This window comes from Sycon ciliatum, chromosome 7 (genome assembly GCF_964019385.1).
Source record: "Sycon ciliatum chromosome 7, ocSycCili1.1, whole genome shotgun sequence".
In the NCBI taxonomy this organism is placed as follows: Eukaryota; Metazoa; Porifera; class Calcarea; order Leucosolenida; family Sycettidae; genus Sycon; species Sycon ciliatum.
In genome coordinates this window covers 19,172,142-19,192,842 of record NC_088649.1, presented here as the reverse complement: position 1 = coordinate 19,192,842, position 20,701 = coordinate 19,172,142, and the positions used below count along the sequence as shown (strand labels likewise).

Genomic DNA, 20,701 nt, shown 5'->3' with positions numbered 1-20,701 from the left:
TAGCCATCATTATGGCTTCCAGTAGTGCATTTACGAAATTTGGGGGATCCACGGAACCCCTCCTGGATCTGCCCTTGGATCTACGGCTCGCCGTGCGAGCACCAAGTTGACGGACCAGTCATGTCTCCTGATCCTGGATGTCCTGCCGCAAAACTTCGAAGTCGAGCACGACTGCACCCGCTCTGCATGGGGAGCAGTGTGACTCGTTAGTACTGGCTTGCCGTGTGGCCCGCGGGATTCGGACCCTAGCCTGCAAGCGACCAAGTTATAGTCCGTCTTTAGTTTAGCTGGTGCGCTGACTGGAAGGCGCTGAGTGCGGAAGAAAGATTTGCGCTCATTGAAGTCATTATTTTGAATGTTTGGTAGTTAGCGGCCCTGTAACGTTATAATACCGACCACAACCATTGGTTTCAAAGTGTTCCGCCACGACGCACTCCGAAGAACCGGTGCGAGCCGAGCGCCGAGTCCGCAAGCGGAGTGGATCGGTGGCGTTTATCCAGCAGAAGCTGGAACGAAGGAGCGGCGACCATGGCTTCTCCTGTCACCACCGTGTTGTCGACTGTAGCCATTCTGCTGGTTCTTCTTCCGTGCAGTAGCGGCCAGAGTAAGACGAGTCTTGTATCCGTTCTCTGTACTAAGCGTTATAAAAACTTCACCATGTGGGGTTCACCCACCGTCCGTAGAGGGCTCAATTTGCCGAACGCAAAGAGCGGAATACACAGACAGGAGAACGAGCAGTTGCTGTTTTGCGGTGTAATAACTTCACCACAATTGTAATTTTAGGTACTTTTCGTGCTTGGAGCGTGTAGAAGCTAGGCAGGAGAGTCATTTGTTATTACTGAGTCATTGTTGTGCAGTTTCCAGCCCTGGGAACGTCAAACGTGACGATTTGATTGTGATTAATTTTACTCTCTCTCTCTCTCGCTTGGTTCTGTTTTAGCGCTTTGATTTGGAACTGGGGGGAGTCAAAGAATTTGAGAGCCTAAGATCATAGAGATGAGGCTGGCCTGAGCTCATTGGGAAGTTCCAAACACTACAGTCATCTGCTAGGCGCTCACTGGCAGAATTCAATTGTGTTCCTTTGGTGCCCTCATGTGCCAAGCAGGGATGTCATGGGGGGGGGGGGCAGCTTTGCATTGAGGTGGTTGGGTGGTGGTAGACACAGTTCCAGGCACATCCGACATGACGAGGTCAAGGATGTTTTCTCCGCGAGTGGTCATGGGTGGAGGGGTTGCAGCTTTGCATTCATGCCAGAGGATGTCCCCAAATTCACCATTTGAAGCCCCAAATAATCCTGATAATTGTATGCGACTGCAATTGCGATAATTATAAGGATATTATCCTTTACCTTATTTTGGGCTTTGCCCCATATCCCTCACACACTCATACTCAGCCCAAGGCAACAAGGATTTGTTTTGGTGATAGTGTGCTGCTTCGAGAAACTGGTCTTGTAGTGCAAAAGCTCAAAGAGTTGGATAGCAGTGCCAGGCCACTGGCAGCAACTAACTCCCAAGGAGCGGCAATAAACCCACACTGTGCCACAATGGGTTTGCAAGGCAAAGCCAATGCAATTGGCAACAACTGGCTCGTGATGAGCCGCAACTAGCAAAGCAAATGACCAGCTAGAAACCGTAGAGCTAAATTTTCCCTAGTACCATTAGCAAGAGGATAAAATGTGAGGGAAGGAGGGTGAAAATTTGATGCTGGCACAAGCTAAAAGTCACCACTAATTTGACTTTGAAGTGAAGCCAACGGCAAGAGAGAAAGGGAAAGTTGAAAGGAAGCATTTCTGCAACGTCAGGCTAAGCGCGTCCGAATCCATGCGCCAGCAGTGTGTGTGCAGTGAGCAAAAGTTCAAAGGAAGCAGTTGTGGGACGTCAGGCTAAGCGCGCTCAAAATCTATGCGCTGGCAGTGTGAGTGCAGTGTCGAAAGCACTGATGCAGCGGTGCGTGGCAATTGCAAACATTGCAATGTGATCGATGGATGCTAACACACACTAACTACATTACTGCGACACTAACTTTGGTGCTCGTTATTGGATTTCCATAATAATCTTGGGCTTCCTGGAAAGCTCTCCGGAGCTATGACAACTTGCAAGATCAGCCCTAGCCTGCCACTACTGATCTGGCGCAAAAGCCGTCCAGAGTTTAGTGTTTTACGGTTATAGTGGTACAGCACTCTACTGCACTTCCTACCCATTCCTCTCTATCTTGCCCCATCACTAAAACCTGTATAATTATCATTCATGTTATTCTGATTGCGTTTACTGGCTTTATTCCTATGAAAGAATTGTCCGCAAAAGGAATGGTGGAGTTTTCACCAGTGGTTGCTGGATTCAAGAAACATAATCACCAGCCGCCTGTGAGAACAGTTTCCTCTGAGACAAAAAATGCGATAATACTCATAAAAAGGCTTGAGAAGGCTTGAAAGTATACTTGTGAAGACAAAAACGTTCAAGATGTTCGTAATGAGCCTGAAGTGTGTCCTTTTTATGAGTATTATCGCCTGTGAGAAACTGTCAATTACTCAGTTTGACCGACTTAATAATAACCATGAAAAGGAGACCATGGATAGGATTAAACATTCGATGAGCAGACACCCGTACCATGTGTTTACTCTTCTGCCACAGAGCATGCTATTGAAGGGTTTCCATTGGGACAACATCACCCATAATATTATGTGCAAAAGCCCCTGCTCATAACCCCCACAACAATTCCCCTTTGAAAGCAATGTAGTTGGAAGCTCTTATTCCCCACAACGTTGGAATATCATTCAATTCCTCAATGCCAACAAATAATTTCTTTCCCATCTTTGGAGCTAGGATGTCATCTCTGCCCCTCAGCTAACAGCACTGTCCTTCTTCCATTAAGTTACTGGGGTTGCGAGTTCCGACCCTATTTCCACCTGGAAAGGAAAGTGGAATTTCAGGAATTTTGGCAGAGCATCCTCAGCTCCAATTCACAACCTCACACTAACCGTTAGCTATATGTAAATCTCTTGCCTAAAATATACAAGTAAGTATTCCACTGCACAAGTTTCTTTCACCCTGATGAATAATATAATTATTGTCTTTTCAGTCCCCAAGTAAACAGTCAAATCAGCTCAGCAATGTTGGAACAAGATTCACCATTACTATCCTCCCATTACAGAGGCAATATGCGTTGGTTCTGCAAGAGTGCTCACTGCCTGATTCAGGCAGAGCGGCGTACACAAAGGCACACAATGAAAACCTTGGCAAATTAATTCCGTTGTGACTCAGAGTCTCATGGCTGAACCAATCATCAGACAACGATAATGGAATAGGAGGCAGCGCTGGTATATCTAAGTGGAGAGAGGTGTGATAATACGATAGCGAGAGGAGTAATCGCGTGAATGTATACAGGGACAGGCTATTTTAAGAGGCAGATGCAGTAGGCGCAGGTCTAGCACTAACAAGCACGCTCACACACCACACACACACACACACACATACATAGGGGTGGCCAGCAGAAACTTGCGCTGGTGAGGGCATTTGGATACCAGCTCACTTCTCTTGTTTAGGGAGGTAGCTTTTGAAGCTTTCAGGATGTGGAACTTTTCGGTGAGGCATAGGCCACACCTCTTGCTAATGTTACTGTATTGTCTCTGCGTGTATATGTGTGGGTGTTACTATTATGTGTGCGTGTTAGTATGTGTGTGTGTGTGGTGTGTGAGCGTGCTTGTTAGTGCTAGACCTGCGCCTACTGCATCTGCCTCTGAAATAGCCTGTCCCTGTATACATTCACGCGATTACTCCTCTCGCTATCGCAATATCACACCTCTCTCCATTTAGATATACCAGCGCTGCCTCCTATTCCATTATCGTTGTCTGATGATTGGTTCAGCCATGAAACTCTGGGTCACAACGGAATCAATTTGCCAAGGTTTTCATTGTGCGCCTTTGTGTAACCTCCCATTATGCATTTTCTTGTTTTTTGCCTGGGAACGGTGATCATTTCTCCCACTTACCGTTGCACATCAGCACTGCTCAGTGTTATTTCTACGTGCATGACTCTTTAGTCACTGCCTTGCGTGCAGTCTTTACCCCTGTCACACCGACTGCATCTGCTCGGAAACTATTCTTTATCACGTAGCTCAATATCAAGAGCTCAACATCATCAAATCATTATCCCCTTACTCTAATCTGTCCTGCACGAGCGAACCTGTGGTGGACCTAATGGATTCACCGACTTTAAGTTAACACGGCAGTGATTAATAATAACTATACATCATCCACAGTGATCATAGGAAAAGATGTAATAAAATGCTAGGGAGAAAGTGGAATGCCCAAAACGAAGGGGTACTGTACACAACGCTTTTCATGTACGTGTACCAGCATGACTTAGATAGCGAAAAGAAGCCCGTAAAAGAGGCCTTTATCATTCCTCCATTAAAAAAAAAGCATGACTTAGATAAGAGCTGGTGCATTCAAAACGTACCCAGCAATTAGCCACGGAATACGTTTTTGGAACAGGAAACCTGTTTTATAGTTATCGTCACATGGTATTGTTGAAAGCTTCTGACCCTGCTGTGAGAGTCGAATTTGTGACAAGCTTATGCACCTCCCTTTGGGTTAGAAATAATGAATGAAAGGGAAAACTATCTATTTTTGTAACATAAGTTACGAAACGAGGAATTGTGTGTTGCTCCCTACACGGGAGCTCGTGATTTTCCTGCCGACTTGAATTCTCACTTGACTGACTCCCGACTGCCATCCAGAGCACGCGAGAGGTCCATCGAACCGTCCACCCGGCAAACCTGCAAGAAAGCACCGCTCCCTGCTCAATACACAGTGTTTCGGGGCATTCACCTCTCATCAGTAGAGCTTTAGTAGGCTGAGGAAGATTGTGCCTGAAGAGCACCACTTATAATTATAGTGCTCCCAGGCACAGACATCACCAGGGATACAAACTCACCGAGACGCTCCGTTTTCAGCGCGAAAAACACCTCGTGAACACCAGATAGCAGCGTAAGTCAGTGTCGCTCATGGAGGTGCTGAAAGAGCGCTGTGGTCCGTTGGACATTCACAACGTTGTTGCCTCCAAACCATCTCATTCACAAGCCCGCGCTGGGAACAACAATGTGAAGAAGAGGTTAGTGCGACTTCGCCGATACTTGAGGAATTGTGTGTTGCTCCCTACATGGGAGCTCGCGGTTTTCCTGCCGACTTGAATTCTCACTTGAATGACTCACGACTGCAAACTCAAGAACACGAGAAGTCCATCGAACAGTCCACTCGGCAAACCTGCAAGAAAGCACCATTCCTTGCTGAATACACAGTGTTTCGGGGAATTCAACCCTCATCAGTTGAGCTTGACGTATCGCCGAAGTCGTATCAGCCTGTTCTTCACATAGTTGTCCCTAGCGCGTTCTTGCGAGATGGCTTGTAAGCAACAGCGTTGTTAATGGCCAACGGCCCCCTCAGCGTTTGTTCAGCACCTCCATGAGCGACACTGACTCACGCTGCTATCTGTTCTTCACGGGGTGTTTTTCGCCCTGGAAAAGGAGTGTCCCTGGTGACGTTTGTGCCTGGATCAGCACTAGGTACATTGTAAGTGGTGCTCTTCAGGTATAATCTTCCTTAGCCTCGCGCCTACTCATGCGCTGGATGAAAAAAATCCTTTATTAGTGATGTCGAAAATATTATCGACGTTTCGGGCCGCGCCAGTCACCCATCTTGAGAACATTTTACAAGAGGCGAACCTGACCTTTTGAAGAAATATTGATGGATTCTTGTTGTCTGAGGATTGCCGTAACTTTGCTCTGTGTATGAAACCCAGCAGTTCTATAGATTCTGCCTTTGTGGTGTAGTTCTATGCTTTGGGTGTTGATTTGGAAGTGTGAGTAAGCAGTGTGGAACGATGCACTGCAAAGCTTTATTTGCAAAAACCAGATATTTTGTGATACAGAATGCCAAAACCAAGCGGCATAAAATAATTACTAAAATCCAGTTTTTTAAATTATTTTTAATAGTGTGAAACGATGTGCATGCGTATTGTTGTGCATCTGCTGGTAAATGATACTAAGTTGCAGTGGACACCTGATATTGCTAACACCAATGTGCATGAAAACTACTGTGTTTTCCAGGGTATAAACCTCACTGGGTTATAAGCTGCACCCCCCCCCCTTTTTACCACAAAATACAGACATCTAACCTATTGATCATGGTCAATTTGATCGGAGTATAGACCCCCCCACCACACACACACACACACTGTGTATAAACATGCACAAGCAGCCCATCGTGTGTCTTGTTCGTCCTCTGCAGTTATGCCCGTGGTTCGAATAACCCCACCCACCCAGACTGTTCTGAATGGGACTATTGCAGAACTAGTGTGCGACACCACAGCTGGTACACCACCATTCCTCTTCTCGTGGTTCTTGTCCTCAACTGCGATCACGGTGGGCGTCACGAGCAACACTACGACGTCCACACTGCTGGTTGATACGGCCATGATGCAGACCAGATCACGTTCCTACACATGTAGGGTGACGCTGGATCAACCACTCCCGGCCAATCAGCTTTCTGGAACGGACGTCGGCATTCTGCTGACGGACTGTGAGTTGTCATGGGATGCCATGCAGCACAGTGGTTTGTTATGCTATAGTAGTATCCCTGCCTGGCTAATACGGAAGTAGTACGGAACTAATACGGAGCTTTGCCTGATGTATGTTTGGTGTGTCTCCGTATTGGAAAGGCTTCCTGTCTGAAGCCTTTCCATACTGGTACTCGATGTTCCAGTTTTGTGACACGAGATGGCACGAGAATTAGTGTACCGCTGAGTGTACCGCTATACACGTGGTCTACACGTAGTCGACACGTTGTTGATACTTTTTTGACACGTGACCCCGTCAACGGTCTGCTTTGTGGCAATGCCACTCGGTAAACGCCGATGTCGCGTACGACAAAGACGACTATCCCGTACGCGAAATAGTTGAGAACTGCATGACGTGGACCTGACGGCAAGGACAACTGCGAGGAGGCCCCTTTCGGTACCCCTGACGGGAAGGAGAACTGCAGAAGTCGACGAAGTCGAACGAGGAGGCCCCTTTTCCGTACCCCATACTGCAAAGTGCCATTGATGGATACCTTTTGCACCTGGAACGACCCCTTAAACGCTGTCGCGGCGACTATCCCGTACGCGAAATAGTTGAGAACTGCTGACGTGGACCTTTTGCACCTGGAACGGCCCCGTAAACGCTGTCGTGTCGGCGGAGTGAATGTGCAGGGTACTAGGGTGAAAAGAATTGCTGGAAAGACGTCCCCTCTACTAGGCTCTAGGCCTTTGCCTTTGGAGACATCGTCGGCGAACTGAATGCGCAGGGCGAAAAGAATTGCTGCAAAGACGTCCGCTCTAGGCCTTTGGAGACATCGTGGGAACTCCTTCCGGTACTGTACAAACTGCTGACGTGGCCGTGGACATGTACATGGAGAGTCATGGTGGGACTTCATGTACATGGATACATGGTGGGAATTCCTTCCTGCACCCCCGTACCGCAAAGCCAACGGTGGGGAAGGAGAAGTGCAGACGTGCAGGAAGACGAACGAGGAGGAACCAGGACGAGCGAGCAATGGCAGGACTAACTGGACCGTAAGTAATAGCTGAATTGTGCATGACAACTTGACATCCATGCGGCACTCGCCACTTGCCACTGCATATTTCTTGTCCACTAACAATGTCTCTCCTCTGCCCCCTGTGTGTCCACGGTCCTGTTTCTGAATTGGCCCGATGAATCGAATGTCTTCCGCAACTGGAACGGCCCCGTGAACGCTGTCGCGTCGGCGACTGAATGCGCAGGAGGGAAAATATTGCTGCGAAGACGTCTCCTCTAGACGACGGTAAGGCACCCCATTGATATGTTGCCAGTGTGTGCCAGGGTATCGCGCGATGGTGAATGAGGAATGATGAAGGGTACGGTGGGACTGTAGACCTGTTACCTTCTACTAACACGTTATCAGGTGGAGAGTGTCTTGTACTCACGTTATCAGGTCGAGAGCGTATTGTAGTCACTCTCTCTATTCCTGTACTTCATTACGTTTAAGGTGTACGTATAACTTCTCAAAAAAATGTAATGGTCTACAGTCGTGTCGGAAGGGTACGGTGGGACTGTAGACATGACGTTACCTTCTAACACGTTATCAGGTGGAGAGTGTCTTGTACTCACGTTATCACTATTATCAGGTCGAGAGCGTATTGTAGTCACTCTCTCTATTCCTGTACTTCATTACGTTTCAGGTGTACGTATAACTTTTCCAAAAAATTTAATGGTTCACGTCTTCAGATAGCGAGCGTATTGCACCCACTGTCTAGTCTCTGTAGTGCATTGAGATTTTGTTGATCGAACATGAAATGGATACACAGACAAAGCCAGGCCAAGTACATGGCGAGATGTCGCCAGAAGAACGTCTTCAGGTAGAGAGCGGATTGCACCCACTGTCTAGTCGATTTTGTGGATCGCACATGAAATGGATACACAGACAAAGCAGGCCAAGTACATGAGAGAGTGGACGATGTGCAGATCGACACGGCCTGCGGGTACTTCATTAAAGTTACCCGTGACATAACTAGGATACAAGTTAATCACTGCAAAAACATTGCCAAGTATGTGAGCACTTTGGACTTGACAGAAGAGTGCACGGGCGACGTTGACAAAACATACCGCGGTGACTGTCACTATCATGACAGCAGGGCACATCGCACGCAGCATCGCAGATCGTGTCGAATTGCGCATCATAATAATTATTGCAAAATTGCTCCTGTGCATGCAAGTGGATTTCATTGCACTTCTCAGTTTGGGAAATGCTCGATTATGACAATTCTCCGTGTGAGTGCACTAGCCCTGAACAGACATGTAGGTGAACCGTTTGTGGTGTCTCATAGCCTACTATCTTTCTTCATCACTTGTATCTTGCAGGTATATCATCCCGTGACGACCACATTGAAGTCTGAATTTGAAGTGTGAAGATGCTTCAGCAACCACATCGTACTTTTCCATTGCTTTCATTGTGCTTCTACTGTGCATGTGTGTAACTTGTGGGGTAAACATGTGATGACATTGTATGCTGGCGACACGGTCAGATGTTCATGCGTCTAACGTACACCTGCATGTTATGCATTGAAAAGGGTTTGCCACTTGCGATCCTGGGACGAGTATCAGGTCCGCTTTGTCCTGTGTGGGCTGTATCAGATTGCTGTTCACTTCTCTATCTGTTGGATATGTGACTTTCTGCAAGTTTCTGGTGTATGATGGCCACGTCCTTGCTTGTCACTTTGTATGATATTACATTCTGTATTCGCTGCTTCCATGGCATGGTCTGTAAACTGCAATCCTTGGGCAAATGTCATGTTTGCTATGTTGTGCTTTGGCCGTCAGCTTGTCTACACGCTGTAGTTGAATTATTTTTGTTTCACAACTGACTTCCTCAAGTACGGTGGCCACTGCTTTGCATGGCATTATACATGAAGAATTTCCTGTTTGTGTCGTGTGCATGTGCGTATGTGTGCGTGGCCACGTGTGTGTGCCGTGTGCATGCACATGTTTGTGTATCTGTGTGCGGGGTAGCGAGGCGGGGAGGGCTGGTATGTATCAGTGTGTTCTTGCAGTCGCATGGCTACATACAGTACATCGCGTGCGTGGTCATCATGTTTACCTTCGGGGTTGGGGTGGGGAGGGAACGGAAAAAGAGCTGAAATTATCCATATAAAAATCGCTCTGTGAGCGGTTCTGAAAAACCTTTACTGGTACTGCCCCGTCGTAAAAGTAAGAAATTAGAACTGGCCCATTGTCCCCCCAAATGCGAACTGATCCACCTAAATCGCGAATGACGGGACCCGAACGCACCAGTAGCACGAGGTTCCTACCTGTGGATGCAGATGGGGACGTTGGTCCGGACCATAGGCCATGTACTGTACTAGCGGTAGGCTTCCCTATCAAAATAATAAATTCTACTACTAATACTGGTATACCCTATGATAATTGCCGTGATCCTGTGCCCTCCCGACCTCGTGCTACTGGTGCGTTCGGGTCCCCGTCATTCGCGATTTAGGTGGATCAGTTCGCATTTGGGGGGACAATGGGCCAGTTCTAATTTCTTACTTTTACGACGGGGCAGTACCAGCAAAGGTTTTTCAGAACCGCTCACAGAGCGATTTTTATATGGATAATGTAAGCGTACGGCGTCTGCTGCATAAAAGCTGCTGCGCATTTCTGTTTAGATGAGATTTTATAGCAACGAGAAAGCTAACCGAGAAGAAGAAGTATTCAACCTCCAGGTGTGCACCGGAGAGAAAGTTATTTATTTGCCGCTTCTTCTTTTACTAATAATTAAATCCCAGGTGTGTACCTGAGAGAAGTGGTATAAAACTAACTCTTGTTGATTGCACCGCGCCTACCACTCGGCTACCTGTTACACTATCAGCTGTATTGTGGTCATCTGTACAAACAGACCTTGCACAACCGGGGGTTAACCACACAAATCCCTTTTCCACAAAAAAATATCCGGATGGGCGAGGGAACCGGATAATCGAACACACCTACATGCAATGTATGTATGCATGTCACGTGCTGTAAATCGGTAACCAACGATTTTCTTCCGGATGGCGAGGGATCCGGATAAAAGAGGACCGGATAAGCGAGGTCTGACAGTACCACAATAGTGCTACAGAGGTTATGCGAATTGTGTTGTATTGTGTTGTATTTTATTATTTTACTTGGGTATTCCCAACAGACCCTAAGGTCTTCTTACAGGGTGCCCAAGATGCGAATGATGCACAAAACTGCAGTAACAATAGCATGTACATGTTATCCCAAACCTACCCAAGACTAACCTACTCATCCATTTTTATACTGGCTCATTGATCCTTGAGCCGAGGTGATGTTCCCATGGTTGCGGAGATTCTGTCTGATGCTGTCTAATCCGAAACATAGAATTTGATTTTATAATTTGTTGGATGTGAAGGTTGGTGCTTTCTGCAGCCGGTAAAGTTCCTGATCACTAGGTATTCTGTATTTGAATGTGTTTTCACATGTGTCTTTGTGTGTTTGGGGTGTGTGTGTGTGTGTGTGTGTGTGTGTGTGTGTGTGTGTGTGTGTGTGTGTGTGTGGGAGAGAGAGAGAGATACGTGTGTGTGTGTGTGTCGTTTTGTGTGTGATTGTGTTTGTATGTGTTTGTGTGTGTGTGTGTGTGTTTGTGTGTGTGTGTGTGTGTGTGTGTGTGAGAGAGAGAGAGAGAGGTGTGTGTGTGTGAGTGTGTGTGAGAGAGGTGTGTGTGTGTGTGTGTGTGTGTGTGTGAGAGAGAGAGAGAGAGAGAGGTGTGTGTGTGTGTGTGTGTGTGTGTGTGTGTGTGTGTGTGTGTGTGTGTGTGGTTTTGTGTGTGTTTGTGTGTGTGTGTGTGTGTGTTCGTGTATGCATGTATGTGATCATGTGCATGCACGTGTGTATGTGCATGGACGTGTGTATGTGCGTGTTTTTGCCGCATATTCAGTCCCACCCGTGGTCTCGGTCAATGACGTCACTGGAGTCGCCGGTGAACGAATTGAAATCGTGTGTCGCGTCCTCAGCGATCCACCACCGACGGCGACTCAAGGTGTTTTGGTATTGAGCAGCGGTATGGTGGTGGGACCTATTTCGATTGCCTTTGGCAGTGGGACGCCACGCACTACTATCTTTACTTTCCATATCCTGACGGCCAACCCAGCCCTTCATGCAGGCCCGGCAGTCTGCCGCACCAGAGTAACTCTTGATAGCGGAACAGAAGAGGTTAACGGTTCCTTCAACATTGCTGTTCTCGTCGGTGAGCCTCTCTTAAAACTGTTCTTTAGTTACATACCGTAGTGAGTAGCACCCAGAGAAAAGATCTATGTTCATATCGGGTTGTTAAAGGACTCATTCTATACTGTAGTGACTTGCATTGGAGCCTATCTCGTATAGAAGCCTGTTTTGAATAGAAGCCTGATTTTAAAGTTTCACTGTCGACTCGAGAGATAGCCTGGTTTTAGTTTTGACATACATAGAAATACCTTGTTTGGCACTGTGGGACCTGATTCTAAAGACCACCCTGCTTTAACGACCGCTTTCGCTTGCACCGTGGGGTGGTCTCTTAAACCAGGTTTTACTGTAAATGGAAATACCTGTTTTGAATAGACGTGTTATGTGAATAGTAGCCGGGAACTGACATCGGCTTCTACAGGAATAAGTCTGGCTTTAATACGCGACAATACATTAGCCTTTTTTCTCTTTTCTCTTTTTCTTTTTTACAAAGGCCACAGCTTCCAATCATGACATGCAAAGCAGCGGTGCAGCATCGCAGGCATGAATCGTGGGCGTGGTGCCCCCTTAATAAGCGACATTACAGTAGCTATTATGTCAGTATTGTAATTTTAAGTTACCAATGTATCATAGAAGTTGACAAATCCGTTGATCCCCGAGCAGCAGAGAGTGCTCAATGTCAGAGACAGAGCTTAGTACATAGCAGACTCAGCGGGAGACGTTCAGGTTGGTTCTAAATCTGAGTTTCGTGCCGCTGGGAAATGATCAGGCAACTGATACTCGGATCTACCCAGCATTGCGCTGAGTCTGCTATGTACTAAGCCCTGTCTCTGAAATTGAGCACTCTCTGCTGCTCGGGGTTCAACGAATTTGTCCACGCTCCTGGCTCTTCCCAGTTGAGGACTCTACCCCTACACTGCAAGCTAGCTATGGTCGTTTCAAGGTCAATACAACTGGGATATTCCCTGAAGAAGATCCCTCTACCGTCACAGATGCAGTACCGTCGGAAATGTCTGATTGACAGGATTGAGCAAGTCATCAAGCGTATGAGGTGTTCCGCCTTGTTCTACCTCAATGGCGAGGCACGCGAAGAGGAGCAACCAGAACGCTTCAAGGCTTCAAGAGCAGGACATGTCCTCCGCAAGTCGATGAACTGAAGGCCTTTGAAGAGTACCTCATTCGCGGTCAGCTTCCGCTAAGTATCAGGCAGCTTCCAAGACGCTATGAGAAAGGACAACAAAACGATCAAAAATTCTAATGAGATCATCGTGAAAGCCTATAAAATCCAGCATATGTACCAAGTACCAAAAGAGCAATACAGCAAGCTGATGAGAGAGAATATCACCAAAAACTACCAAATCGCGTCTGAGAATGTGTACGATGAAGGCAACAGTGAGGCGAGGGAGATCGCTGAGGGTCTAGATCTTCACAACAGGATGGACATACTGGCTAAGTCAGAAGCATTTATCACCCTGAAAGATCATCAAGATAACTAGGGGTGAACGATTACACTTTTCAACTGTCGGTTCACCTACTCTTGTATCGATTTGATTATCGATTATGATATCGATTACTGCGTCCTAGAAATGTTCGGGTGCAGACAGTCAGTTTTTATTATTTATTTTTTTACTATTAAACAGCCCTTCTACACCGGAAAAAGTGCGGATAATCGGAAAAGGACAAAGTATATTGCCCATGTGTACATGCACTGTCCATTTGCAATGTACGTAACTTTATCGTATCCTACTACATACAGTCAGTCATGTACATGACATCTTCTGCAGATTTTTTACTTTTTATTTATTATTTATTTATTTATTTTTTAGAATCGTCTACTCTAAACAGACAGCATAATCGAAATCGCTTCGTTGTAATGATCGATTAGACGGATAATGGACATAATCGTTTCAGCCCTAAAGACAACTTCGATTTCGCTAGAGCATTGCCCTGCAGACTCATCAAAATAATAGTAAGCCTCACTGTAGTATAAACCTCACTGGGGTATAAACCTCACTGGAGTATAAACCTCACTGGGGTATAAACCTCACTGGAGTATAAACCTCACTGGGGTATAAACCTCACTGGGGTATAAACCTCACTGGAGTATAAACCTCACTGGAGTATAAACCTCACTGGAGTATAAACCTCACTGGGGTATAAACCTCACTGGAGTATAAACCTCACTGGAGTATAAACCTCACTGGGGTATAAACCTCACTGGAGTATAAACCTCACTGGAGTATAAACCTCACTGGAGTATAAACCTCACTGGAGTATAAACCTCACTGGGGTATAAACGTCACTGGAGGATAAACCTCACTGGAGTATAAACCTCACTGGGGTATAAACCTCACTGGTGTATAAACCTCACTGGAGTATAACCCTCACTGGAATGTAAACCTCACTGGAGTATAAACCTCACTGGAGTATAAACCTCACTGGAGTATAAACCTCACTGGGGTATAAACCTCACTGGAGGATAAACCTCACTGGAGTATAAACCTCACTGGAGTATCATATTTATCACCGTTAATTTTATCATGTGAGTATAAGACCCCCCCCCCCCCCACACACACACTAAGAATGGACATGGAACTCATCGTATGTCTTGTTTGTCCTCTGCAGTTATGCCCGTGGTTCGAATAACCCCACCCACCCAGACTGTTCTGAATGGGACTATTGCAGAACTAGTGTGCGACACCACAGCTGGTACACCACCATTCCTCTTCTCATGGTTCTTGTCCTCAACCGAGATCACGGTGGGCGTCACGAGCAACGCTACGACGTCCACACTGCTGGTTGATACGGCCATGATGCAGACTAGGTCCCGTTCCTACACATGTAGGGTGACGCTGGATCAACCACTTCCGGCCAATCAGCTTTCTGGAACGGACGTCGGCACTCTGCTGACGGACTGTGAGTTGTCATGGGATGACATGCAGCACAGTGGTTTGTTATGCTATCAGCTGTATTGTGGTCATCTGTACAAACAGACCTTGCACAGCCATACAAATCCGTTTTCCACGAAAAATATCCGGATAGGCGAGGGAACCGGATAATCGAACACACCTACATGCATTGTATGTATGCAAGTCACGTGCTGTAAATCGGTAACCAACGATTTTCTTCGGGTTGGCGAGGGATCCGGATAAAAGAGGACCGGATGAGCGAGGTCTGACTGTACCACAGTAGTGCTACAGAGGTTATGCGAATGATGCACACAACTGCAGTAACAATAGCCCGTACATGTAACCCCAAACCAACCCAGGACTACCATATTCACACATTTTTACACTGGTTCATTGATCCATGAGCCGCGGTGATGTTCCCATGGTTTCGGAAAATTCTATCAGATTCCGTCTCACGTTAACCACAAAATTTAATTTTATAATTTTGTTGGATGTGAAGGTTGGTGCTTTCTGCAGCCGGTAAAGTTAGTGATAACTAGGTATTTTGTGTTTGAACGTGTTTTCACATGTGTGTTTGTGTGCGTGTGTGTTTGTGTGTGTTTGTGTGTGTGTGTGTGTGTGTGTGTGTGTGTGTGTGTGTGTGTGTGTGTGTGCGGCTATGCGTGTCTATGTGTATATGTGTGTATATATAATATTATATGCGTGTGTGTATGTATGTGTGCATGCACGCGTATATGTGCACACGTGTGTGTGTGTGTGTGTTTCTGCTCCACGTTCAGTCCCACCCGTGGTCTCGGTCAATGACGTCACTGGAGTCGCCGGTGAACGGATTGAAATCGTGTGTCGCATCCGCAGCGATCCACCACCGGCGTCGACTCAAGTCGTTGTGGTATTGAGCAGCGGTATGGTGGTGGGACCTTTTTCGATTTCCGTTGTCAGTGGGGCGCCACCGGCTACTACCTTTTCTTTCCAGATCCAGACGGCCGACCCAGCCCTTCATGCAGGCCCGGCAGTCTGCCGCACCAGAGTAACTCTTGATAGCGGAACAGTAGAGGTTAACGGTTCCTTCAACATCGCTGTTGGTAAGTACCAAACAGAGAAAAACTATATGTTAATATCAGGGTGTTAAAAACTCGTTGCACTCCGTAGAGCCTTGTATTAGAGCCTATCTCATAAAGAAGTCTGTTTTGAATAGAAGCTTGATTTTCAAGTTTCACTGTCGGCAGATAGCGCCTGATTATAGTGTTGGTGTACGTAGAAATACCTGGTTTGAATGGAAGCTTGATGTGAGTAGAAACCTAGCCCGCACATCGGCTTCTACAGGAATAAGTCTGGCGTTAATATGTATGATTGACTTTGTGGATTTGGATGATACAGTTTCTCTTGCTTTCATGGTTTTGCCCTTCAGATGTTCTGTTACTGGATGGAAGTGGCACGGTGTTCCGAACAATGTACCGCGAGAACCAGCTTGCTCCCACCATTCTCTCACTGCAGCATTCAGCCTCTCTGGTTGGAGAGTCAGCCGCCTGCCAGACGTCCATAGAGCTAACAGCGTACGTAGCTGTGTGCACGGTTTGTTGGGCATCGGTGTGTTTGTGTGAGGATGTGTGTGTGTGTGTGTGTGTGCGCGCGCGCGATGTGTGTGCATGTGTTCGTGTGTGTTCTTGTGTGTATCTGATTTGGTGAGTCAGTTGCCAGCCAGACGTCCACAGAGCTAAAGTTGTACATGATGCTCTGATCTTGTGCATGCGTGTGTGCGTGTCCTGTCAGGTTGGTCTGTAGAATGATTTGACCCCAGTCACATCAAGGCGCACACTTAACCTGACTGGCGCAATCAGTTTTTTGACTGGTCCCGCTGCACCACAGCTAGTCATACTGTCGTGTATGATGTGGCGAGTAAACACAAGCCTCTTACCAGCTAACACCCGTCGCTGAGCGGAGACTTGGTCCGGCTATGGCCTAACCAACCGCACTGGTTCCACCGGCTCTGTTTCGCAGTCAGTGAATACACCGGAGGAAAGCATGACACGAACCTAAAACTGGGCAAGGAACTTGTTATCCGATGCGACTAAAATTCCACCGCAAACAATAAGATTATTAGCACGTTTCTTCAACTGTTTATGAAACTGCAGTTTCAAATACAGTTAAGAGCAGAGCCCACACACTGCACTTGTAACAGGTCGAAGTTGATATTTGAAGAAAGAGGCTGAGCAGGATCCTGCTCAGCGCTTATATATCAGATAGGTGTGGATATTGTGAGAAGGAGGGTGAGACGGTCAGAAGGTAAAAAGGTGAGAAGGAAGGTAAATGGGTGACAACTGTGACAGCACTTATTCCACTCATTATATAATATTACAACGTTTTGGCAAACTGCCTTCACCAGATACAGACATTGTATATGTTGTTTGCTTCTTTTTGGTGCATGTTCTCGTGTCCCATATTAGGTCTTCTGGTACCTTGGATGATGTGGCATTCGAGAAGATCTTCCCCACCAAGGCGGTGACGTCACCTAATATTATGGTGAGTCAGGACGTGGCTTTCTGTGCTTCGTTCCCGACAAGGATGCTGGGTCGAAGCAGTTTGTGTTGATCTGCAGTTGTGACTACAGCGCAGTGCTAGTAGGATGCTAGTAGGATGCTGTTGCTGGATGCTGAGCACACGCTGCAGATCATCTAATCACATCATGGCTGTAAATGCTTTGCATGGAGTGGGTGATTACATCATCACTTGACATTATTTGTATAGAGTTGCACTTGAAACACTCCTAACTCACCCAGAAAAAAGTCAGTGTGGCTTACACTACGATGGTAAAATGAATGGTGACATGCAGGGTGGATGTCTGTTCTTCGTGAGGAAAAAATCTGGGTGCGCCTTGCATTTACATTACAGTGCGGCTTCCACGCGAGAAAAAAACTAGGGCTGAAACGACCATTCAATAACTCCTAACGATCAACCAACATCATTTACGATCGATATATTGGTTTTATCGATTGAAGAAATTCCACGATACCTTTGCTACGTTAGACGTTTGTGGCTGTGCACTGTTGACATCTGTAGACATCTGGACATGAACTAGAAATTTTCAATATTGTTTCTAGAGTGAATAATTTTGTCATCGCCCTCTGGCAACTGCTCTTACGTCCGACCTCTCCCACAAATGAACCGAAAAGACAAAGTCGTCTCTCCCAATCTCTTTGAAAGCCACAAATCAATTTTACTGCGCACCTAGAGTACAATACATAACTGTACTTGTATCCACTGTCGGATGGAGTGCAAGGGCTAGAATACTGTCACTGATATACATACATAAAGATCTTTAGCACTCGTTTTGAACACTGACCATTAGCGATTGCACTCTTAACGATCGTGTGCGAGTTATCGGTATCATTGTTTCAGTCCTAAAAGAACCATACTTTCACCAGTGACTTTCTCAGTACATATACTCGTTGTGAGTTTTATGCTAAATTGTACTCCTCTTACTGTTCAACGTCTGGTCTAGTTGGTGAACTCAGACTCATAACTTATGCCCTGTTTTCTTCTTTGTTTTCCTCTTTTCTCCTCAACTTTTATATTCTACAGAAGACATTCTTACCGAGAGAATTGTTGTACACGTCAACAGATGGTATGCCAATCTCGACCGAGGACATCTTGACCATTGTTCAGAACACGGAGTACGCGAACACTCGCGACGAAATATCCATGGCCGACCGCGTGGTAAGTGTGGCGTAAAGTAGACCCGTCTGTTTGTCTGGATGCATGTCTGAATGCATGTATGTACGTATGCGTGTATGTACGTATGCATGTAGGTTGTATGAAAATATTTGTGTTTTTTTTTAACGCTATTCTACTGTTTGAGACTTGCATAGACTTCAACACCCCCCCCCCCCCCCCGCTCCCCCCCCCCCCCCCCGCTCTCCCCCCCCCCCCGCTCCCCCATAATTAGAGCTTCAAAATTAGCCCTTTTCCAAAGATGCTCGCCACTTTTTTCGCAACTTTTCGCTGTTTAGGGCCCGGTCACACATGCACTCGAAAGTAGCGTATACGCTGAAGCGAGGTCGCAGGAGCGAAAAATGACATGGCAACGGCGAAAAGCGGAACGTCTGCTTCAGCGGAAACTCCAATCCGCTTCCGCCAAAATTTTCGAAGGGAGACTGTCGCTTTTGCGGATTCGCTTCAGCGGAAAACACCATGGTCTGTTGTATATGGACTTACTACGAGAAATTTGTATGCGTATGATGTCCATGCAACAAAACTGCGTGCAAGATAGTCATTGACCTCGTCTATTCTCCGTACCGTATGCACCACAGTCCACTTTAACTCTCATTTTCCGCGAAGTAGGAGTTGTGCCCTGTTTGTATGTGTGACCATGCACACGTGGTTTCGCTGGAGCGACACCAGGCTCGCGGCCGCCGAACCTCGTCGCCGAAGCGAATCCCAGTGCATGCATGTGTAAGGAAGAAATCGCAACTTACGCAACTTTCTTCATTTTCGCGAACTATCTTGCAAATTTTCCGCAACCTTCGCCCCTAGGCATGGGGTCAAAAGGTCAAGTCACAGAGTACATGTCAGACAAATGCATCCTCGCTCATTTCTCACCTGCCTTCAGACTCATTTCAGAGAAACAGTAGATCACTGGTAGTTACAAAAATATACATTCCATTTTCCGTACACTGGAGTGATGTAGGATACCTGCAACAAGCTACTGGCACTGTGTAAAGTTGTGGTTCACAGCAGGAAGGGGTGTACGAGTTTGCCGTCGCAGCACTTCTCCTTTTTTGGTGGTTTTGCACAAGAACTCTCCCATTTTAAGTTGCGATGTCAGCAACTTTTGAGCTTTTTCTGAAATATGGATGCGGTTTCAGCAACTTGCACTTGTTTTGGTACGGTTGGGAAAAGCATAATATGCGAAAAATTATGTAATCTTAGTGGAAACAGGCTAGCATCAGGGCAGGCCGAAAATTTAATGCGGCGGAAATGTGCTTTAGCCCCGGGAGGCCGAAATTTCAATGGGCCGAAATTTGTAGATTTACGGCATGTTGTTCCTTCACACAATGTCACGTGATGTTTGCATACCTTTGCTTTTCATCTCAGGTACTTTGGGAACTTCGAGACTGCGAGAACAACGTCATAGCGACAGCAGAAACATTCATTGAAATCGAACGTGTCAACGACAACCCACCTGTGGTGATATTCAACATTTCTCCAGGCATCGTGTGACGAGCAGAATATTAGCTAATGCCAATGATGTAAAATTCAAGAATTCGTAATATTTGTGGGCCGTGCTAACTGGCATCCACCTCTCTGCAGCATTTTACCTCGCTATTTTTGTTACTATTTACACGCAATGGGCATAGTTAAATCGCTACTCGTGGAGTTCGTCAGCTGCTACTTCGAAGTAGATTCTTTTTTAATTCTTTCAATAGCTATCTTTCTCTAATTTTCGCTTCCAGTCTCTCTCTCCCTCTCTCTCTCTCTCTCGCTCGCTCGCTCGCTCCCACTTCTGTCTCTCCTTTGCTCTCACCTCTCTCTCTCTCTCTCCCTCACTTTCTCCCCCTTTTTTCTCTCTCACTCTCGTTCACTTTCTCTCTCTCTCTCTCTCACTTTCTTTCCTAGAACCTCTTTCTTTCCTATTCCCATCTGACACTAGTTTCTCCTAGTCTAGTGCTGTCCACACTCGGCATCTCTTCTCGAACCAAACAATTCGAACCCTTCAACTATCTGGATTTTCCTACTCCCAGGTCGCTTATGCAGGTTTACATTGCAGCTTGTTTGACGTGATCTTGAAGTAATCACAAGTGTTTAATTTTGTACACTCCTCTCTTAAACCAGCACTCCCGAAGTTTTGGGAACTATTTTGACGACTGTCCTCCGAGGACAATAATTATTAGAAGTGCACATCTGTATCTGGTGAGTTTCTCAAAGTTGACGGATGTGCACGGGATGAGTGGTGTGGGGTTGGATTTCATTTACTTGACGTGACCGGGCTACCCGTATCGCAAGCTGT

The 20,701-nt window shown here is 46.4% G+C and overlaps 1 protein-coding gene and 1 long non-coding RNA gene across 2 annotated transcripts; both read left to right on the top strand.

Moving 5' to 3' along the window:
* Window positions 1-464: 464 nt before the first annotated feature.
* LOC135820584 (uncharacterized) lies at window positions 465-20,507 on the top strand. The gene is made up of 9 exons (XM_065333645.1): window positions 465-604; window positions 6,288-6,578; window positions 11,505-11,813; window positions 14,414-14,704; window positions 15,477-15,779; window positions 16,106-16,250; window positions 17,142-17,217; window positions 18,277-18,411; window positions 19,789-20,507. Exons 1-9 carry the CDS (start codon window positions 529-531, stop codon window positions 19,912-19,914), a joined length of 1,752 nt encoding a protein of 583 aa, XP_065189717.1. The 5' UTR covers window positions 465-528; the 3' UTR covers window positions 19,915-20,507.
* Window positions 6,897-9,479, top strand: LOC135820582 (uncharacterized). Its single transcript, XR_010554122.1, has 2 exons — window positions 6,897-7,859; window positions 8,936-9,479. It is a non-coding gene; the product is annotated as an uncharacterized LOC135820582 (long non-coding RNA).
* Window positions 20,508-20,701: the final 194 nt, after the last annotated feature.